Source organism: Leptonotus elevatus, chromosome 3, assembly GCF_054856555.1.
Source record: "Leptonotus elevatus isolate MCC_2025b chromosome 3, RoL_Lele_1.0, whole genome shotgun sequence".
Lineage (NCBI taxonomy): Eukaryota > Metazoa > Chordata > Actinopteri > Syngnathiformes > Syngnathidae > Leptonotus > Leptonotus elevatus.
Genome location: NC_141241.1, coordinates 23,615,332 through 23,622,341, shown reverse-complemented (window position 1 = coordinate 23,622,341; position 7,010 = coordinate 23,615,332). Strand labels below are relative to the sequence as shown.

General features: G+C 38.4%; 1 protein-coding gene across 1 annotated transcript; it reads right to left on the bottom strand.

Moving 5' to 3' along the window:
* Window positions 1-26: 26 nt before the first annotated feature.
* LOC147177483 (nucleobindin-2-like) lies at window positions 27-6,672 on the bottom strand. Its single transcript, XM_086070386.1, has 13 exons — window positions 6,582-6,672; window positions 6,133-6,276; window positions 4,930-5,037; window positions 4,473-4,605; window positions 4,305-4,408; window positions 3,983-4,168; window positions 3,785-3,875; window positions 3,644-3,702; window positions 3,481-3,573; window positions 2,147-2,236; window positions 1,891-2,061; window positions 1,419-1,479; window positions 27-1,337 (listed from the first exon to the last, which is right to left on the bottom strand). Exons 2-13 carry the CDS (start codon window positions 6,274-6,276, stop codon window positions 1,120-1,122), a joined length of 1,458 nt encoding a protein of 485 aa, XP_085926512.1. The 5' UTR covers window positions 6,582-6,672; the 3' UTR covers window positions 27-1,119.
* Between the last annotated feature and the right edge of the window lie 338 nt (window positions 6,673-7,010).

Genomic DNA, 7,010 nt, shown 5'->3' with positions numbered 1-7,010 from the left:
CGGTATAATGAATCACTTGAGCCAGCTGAAATTATGTAATCACTTTATCGTGTTGAACTGAGACATACAGTAGCAACATACACTGACAATTAAATCCAGCAGCAAGCAAACTGTACCTATTGTGCAAACTATTATGCAGTCTTTTCACAAAGAAAACCTCTTGGCACAGAGAAATAATAGCTTGGCGGCCTGAAACCATAAACAAAATCATGCTGTTTTGCAGATGCATAGAAAAGATGAGCAGAAACCGCAACACTGCTTGGCATGTCAACTGACCCAAGATTCCAGTCCTTCAGATTACGTCGGATGCATCCTGCATTAAGAAAATACTCCACTTGTATGGCCTCATTATTTTTTGCCCTTTTTAAAATTCAGTAGTAAAAAAAAAAAATCAAATGCAACAAAAACACCAAACGTTAATATTTTGCAGTTAAATTTAAAAAGTATTTTTATCAATAGCTGTCATAAATTAAAAATTATCAAATAATAAACCTCTCACACAATTGTGTATATGAGCTAAATAATGGCCATTAAAATGTATGTAAACAAACTCCACGTAAACACCAATCAAATGGGTGTTCGTTTACCAAAAGGGGAAATCCTGTGCCGAATTCAAAGAATTCTAAAAAGTATGATCAGTTTTGGCAGATCAATGCCAATTATATTTACAGCGACTACAGGTAAATGCTTGGATTAGCATAACGGTTGAGATGGTGGCGGCAGGTAAAGGAAGCCAATTAATAATGACACTGTTAAGCGATGAACAACCAAACACTGTTCTTACTGGCAAAAGTCTAAATGGGCGGTCTCGTAAGAAGAAAAATAAACACTTCAAAAATTTCACTTGATAGTACTCTGGTGTTCCGTTTAAAGTGACTTTTTCCACAGGCCTTGAAACTCAATGTTACTCCTCAATTGTCCCTTTGCTGTCATTTTGTTGACAAAATGCTCCTGAAAATCCACGTTGTCATTCTTCAATCGGGCACCCAAAAGTGGCATTGTTCATCTTGTGTGCTTCTCTGTCCTGAGTGTGTTCCAAAGCACCAATCAGTCATCATGATGGAATAGGCCAAACACTCTTGGACTAGACGAGGTTGCAAAGGTCCAGCTGTGAAGGCTCTATGACAGGTGGTTGTCAATTTGCGGGCTTGCATGGTGGCCTGGAGGCAAATCTTGATGCGTCTGCTCGCCCGCTTGCTGATTCTGGTGTTGACGCTGTTCCTGAGAAGCATCCCCATGAACCGGATCCGCAGGTGGATGCTCTTGGACGGGGGCCTCCTGGTCGTGTTGCCCTTGAATGTCCATCGCGTGGAACTCTGGGATGGCGTTTCCTTCGACTGCAATGAAAACAGCGATCAGCGTTGTCAGACAACAGCCTACACACTACAACTATGAAGACAAAATGAATCCCAACATACCATGGACCTCAGGAGGGGGTTCAAGTTGTTCAGCCTTCAGTCGTTCCATGTGATTAACTGCCTGGATGTGTGGGGGGAAAAAAAGCGGATTACGGCCAGTGAAGAGGGGAAAAAAGTCTGAATTCTCACTTTGTTCTCAGAATTCTGAGGTTAAAAAGTCTGAATTCTGACTTTAATGTGAGAATTCTGACTTTATTCTCAGAATTCTGACTTTTTGACTTATCCCCCACAATTCATAGCTCTATGTCACTAAATCAGAATTCTGAGATTAAAGTCAGAATTCTCACTTCAAAGTCAGAATTCTGAGGAAAAAAGTGAGAATCCTGCCAACCCTCTCTTCACTGATCCTAATCCTCTTCTGTACTTTCTTTTGTCAGATTCAGGTTATGTCTATGACCACTGTCAATTTTATTTTATTTTTTTGCCATTCCAAAATGTTTGTCCACGTATATATTTTCCGCCGGTGCCTTACCTGTTGCAACTCAACTTTCTGCGCATTGAGCTGCTCCTGTTGCCTCTCCAGCTCATCTCTCTGTTTCTGAAGATCAGCAGACTTCTGGTGAAGCTCCTGCTCTTGGTGAGCAAGGTGCTCCTCAAACTCCCTCATCTCCTCATCCGTGTAGGCCTGGTTCTGCTCCAGTGTCTGCAAACAGCACATATGAAGCCAACGCCACTTTACAGTCCTTGAATTTGTTGAAATGGTAGCAATGTTGTGTATTTTGTCTCACCTCCCAGCTATCTGGCTCCAAGAATTCTTTTTTATTTGTAGCAGTCATGAACTCATCTAAGGAGACCAGCCTGTCTTTGTTGGAATCCACCTGCAAGTGTTTTTCGTGTCATTCAATGTGACATATGAAATGGCTTTTAGTTTATGATGTAATTTTAATGCATGACGAGTGGCCACATAATTATTAAGAGGTGTTTTAAGGTGTTTCTAAACAAACGCTAACACTTCCTACTAATTGTTATAACTAGTTAATAGATCATTAGTAAATTGTTAATGACTTGTTAAGTGTGTGCTAAAAGTTTAAGGATTTATAATGATGACTATAGATAGCTAATATATTATTATTAAACTATTAAAGAGTTATTAATGACTTGTTAACCATATCGTCGCTGTCCTGTGAAAAACACTTATGTCCATTTTTATAATTTTTTACATTTATGGGATGAAACTGAATGCAGACATTCCAAAAACGTTAAAAGAAAAAAAAGTGAAAAGGACATAAGTGTATTTTACAGGACAGCGACAAAATGTTAATGATTTACAACATGCATAGTTGCTGGAAAACTGTTCCTTAGTTACTAACAGTTAATAAATGAGGAATAGTTCCAACTTTCCAGTAACGTCCCAATAACATATATAAACTATTAACTGATACTTAACAAGTCATTAGTAATTCATTTACTAATAGCTTGTTCATGATCTATTACTAATTTATAAGACAGTTTTAAATCAATTATAACTCACTAAGCAACAGTTTATTAATTATATATTAGCTATCTATAGGCATCATTATAAATACTTAACTGTTAGCAAACACTTAGCAAGTCTTTAATAACGCAATAAACAGTTTAGTAATAATCTATTAACTAGATATAACGGATAGTTATTAGGGATGTAACGATAACGGCAATATCGTGATAGTAACACTGCCACAATATCGTCATTGTCATGTCAAAAGATTAAAAGCTGTTAAAAAGTCAGGTTGATTTCCATTTGTGCAGTTGTAGCATCCTCTTGTGGCTACTTTTTTAGTGCAGTTTAATTTTCACAAGGCATGTTTTGGCCCTTCCATGTTTAAAATCGATGCTAATGGTCAGATGAAGGGGAACATAATATGCTTGTGAACCGAGTCAATATGTGGAGGAACTCAATGTGTGTATTATCAAGTAAGTACCTCAATATTAAGTGTTATTAGAGATTTTGCCAACCTCCCTACAATATCCTGATAATTATTGTATTGTGAGCTTCAAGTCGTGCTAATATTGTATTGTGATGTTTGCATATCATTACATCCCCAATACTTATTATAACGTGTGCTCAACAGCTGCACTGTACCTCATTCATCACATGCTCCCTCATGCGTAACCTCTCCTCCTCCATTTCCACCATATCGTCCTCCTCATTGGTGGGATCGTACAGTTTCTCCAGCTGAAACGTCAGCCAGCAACCGTCAAGGACTGTTTTGCTAAACCAAAGTAAACATGACATGACTTCTCACCTCCTTGGTGAACAGCGACTCCAGTTCCTGTTCGTCAAAGAAGCCGTCTCCGTTGGTGTCTGCATCAGGCCGAGGAAGACAAAGACGCGATTGCATCAAAGTGCGTGTGGTGTATTCACAGGACGGAACGTGTTAACTTACCGTGCAAGTTGAAAAAAGTTTTGGGATCAAAATCTTCCGGGTCCAAGCCATCAGTATCTTCCCACACTTCCTTCAGTTGATCCTGGCTACCCTGAAAACACAACACCTCATTTCAACATTTTCAATAGAGTCTACAAATGATGCAAAAATCTGCTGGAGATATTCAGCGAGCGTGAATGCTGGCCGAGTCTGACTTACCGGGTGGTTGACTTTGGGGTGGTCGGCGTGTTTTTTCCTCAGCTCCTCATAGTGCTCCTCCTCCCGCTTTCGCTCGTCTCCATCCAGCGTCTTCAAATGCTCCTGCCTGTCGTGCTGCTTCATCATTTCGTAACGCTTGAACTCCTCGTGTCTCTCTTTGTCAAAGTTCTCCAGATCGTTCGTGGCCTTGATAAAAAAAAAACGCTTTGCACTTTACTGTTTCTTGGCAAAATACTCTGATGACGTCAGCACGAGAGTGATTTTAAAAAAGAAAAAATTCCCCCACAGAGTGGTTACTAATTTTGTCGGCCAGCTGATTTACCGATTTTATCAGGCGATCCAGGTCATCCACTTCAAATGTATGCGGGTTCATGTGGTTCAAGTATTCAAACTGTTTCAGCAGAGCCTGGTGGTCCACCGTCATATCTAGCCAGGTGACACACGAACGGTTACGGCTTTTTATCTCACATCCATTCCACACTTTACCCACCATTGCCGCCTTCAAGGTCATGGCGAGCCTTGATGAGGGTCCGGAGTCGATTCACCTCCTGCCTCTTCAGCTCGTCCAGTTTGGTTCGGACGTGGTGGCTGACAAAGTCCAGCTCTTTGGCCAGTTTGCCTTGCTGGAGGTAAACATTAGTCAACGCAATAAAAATATCCCAAATATATTAAAAATATCATTCATTAGAATTGTTCCAATTAAGTTCATTTGTAGTACAGTATAATGATCAAAAGGGTTTTATCTGGGGCACATTTTTTACTTCTGCTATGACCAATCATTTGGGAATGGTAAAAATCCCTAACAGGGTCTGAAAGGGTAATGAAATGCAGCTTTCAGATTTGAGGATGCGGACTCACTTCAAGAAGAAGAAGTGAGAGACTACCGGTTGGTCATTTGTTTACATCACATACTCTTAACTGGAAATCAAACAAGACGACGGCTTTACCTTGATATCTTCCATGTCTGTGTTATGGAGTTTTTCTCTGAAATGTTCATCTTTTTCTAGAAAATCTATAACTTCTCTGAGGTAGCGGTCATAGTGGAGCCCAGTGTCCTTCAGCAGAAGAAAAACATGATTAGAGAACAAAATAATACCCTGTCATATATATATATATATATATATATATATATATATATATATATATATATATATATATATATATATATATATATATATATATATATATATATATATATATATATAGTGTCATATTACACAATACACAGTAATTAAGAATCTAAACAACTGGACACAGTCATCTGAACATTTCATTTTGTTGTTTAACTATACAATGTCTCATAATTTTTTGTTCCATACATCAGCTTTCCAGTAACAAATAATTAGCTTGAAAACTTGTGTTCAGACTGAAAACAGGTGCCATGGAATAACATAAAAAGTTTGTTTTAACACCTTCAAGTGTGTCTTAATAAGTTTGAGTGTTAAGTGTGTAGGAGGGGGATTTTTTTTAAACAGTCTTTCTATATCTCTGATTTTCACCCATTGAGGGAAGTTAATTCAAAAATGCTTAAGCATTATTTTTGTGAAACCTCTTTATGTATAGATAAGTCCAATTCTACACGTCAAATTCGAGGTGCGGGAGCAAGATCTGGTCCGTTACATCTTTTTTGGCCAAATAAACTAAATTAAGTGTATCTTAATACTAACGATTTGTTATTTTCATTTTGCCACAAAATGTGTATAAAGACAGCAATTTTGATCACTTTTTATAGATAATACAAGCACCCCCCCCCCCCCCCCCCCCACACACCAAATTTATTCTGAACATAAATGGGCTCATTGGACAAAACAGTCATCTTCCCATTGCTGAAATATGTCTAGGGCTTTTCCAGTTTTTTGTTATTCTACATGCAGGATTTTCAGAACTTGCTGAACTAGCTAACATAGTCTTTGTAAATTATTCTATAAAGCGCTGACAGTTTATTAGAGAAAGGCTTTAATGTAAGTCTTTCACACACATGAAAGTATAAGTTCATATTCTATTAATTTTCAATTTCAAACAATATAGAAAATGTGGCCCTCAATGTGCTTCAATTAAAATTTAAAGGTTTCATTTTTCAAACCTTTGCAAAAAGCATGCTAAGAATTTTCCAAATCTGAATGAGAAATAAAAGGTAGGGAAACACTTACCACACTCGCAGGAGCATCTTCAATGTTGACCTCTGGCTCCTTATTAATTTTGGTCTTGTCCTTACTGATGGGAACTGCCTCCAAAGTGAGCAGCTGGACCAGCACCAGAACCCAGCTGACTGACAGGACACGACTCCACCACATCTTGATAGTAAAGGCATTAAAACATAAATAGTTTTAACAACAACTAACATCAAACTTTTAAGACAGTTGATGTCATATGGCCTAGAGTGGCAATGTCGCCTGTGTTTTTTCGTCACTTTTTCAAAGCTTGGCTGAAGGGAACTGTTGATGTTAGCCTTAGCACTGGCACTGACAGTTTTAGCTAATGATCCCACAAGCAACTAAAAAGTACCCAATTCTGATCAGATTATATTAGGGTCTACAACAGCGCCATGACGTAACATGCCTAACAAAAGAGACTAGCTGTGTTTGTATTGTATACTCACGTTACAGTGGCTGTAAAACAGAATTTGCTTGAATTACTGTCTATCGCCTCCTCTCAAGCAGGAGCTCTGTCGGCAAGTAGCTTGTTCGTCTGACAATGGGCGGTCCGCGTCGTAGCATTTGTTTCTCATTGGTCAGTTAGCACGTCTGTCAAAGCAGTGAGCAAGCTTGGTTGCATCGAACAGTACGTGGCGAGGTGACGAAACTGTTTATCATCTATCCACACTGCGCATGTGCGTACAACACTGATACTTTTAATCAGTTACGTGTAAAAGAAAGACTAAACTACTTTTAAGAAATACAGTAGATAAAAATTTAAAAAATAATAATTAAAATTAATTAATTAACAGTTGAATAACACTCTTCTTCTAAACTTTTTTGGGGGGCATTAAAGTCATATTAGACATCTCACAGTCTTGGAATAATAGCTC

Coding starts and splice junctions, on each gene's coding strand:
- LOC147177483 (XM_086070386.1), bottom strand. CDS start 6,276: ATGTGGTGGAGTCGTGTCCTGTCAGTCAGCTGGGTTCTGGTGCTGGTC. Junction 3,876..3,982: donor ACCCCAAAGTCAACCACCCG/GTAAGTCAGACT, acceptor TTGTGTTTTCAG/GGTAGCCAGGATCAACTGAA. Junction 3,703..3,784: donor AACTTTTTTCAACTTGCACG/GTAAGTTAACAC, acceptor GGCCTGATGCAG/ACACCAACGGAGACGGCTTC.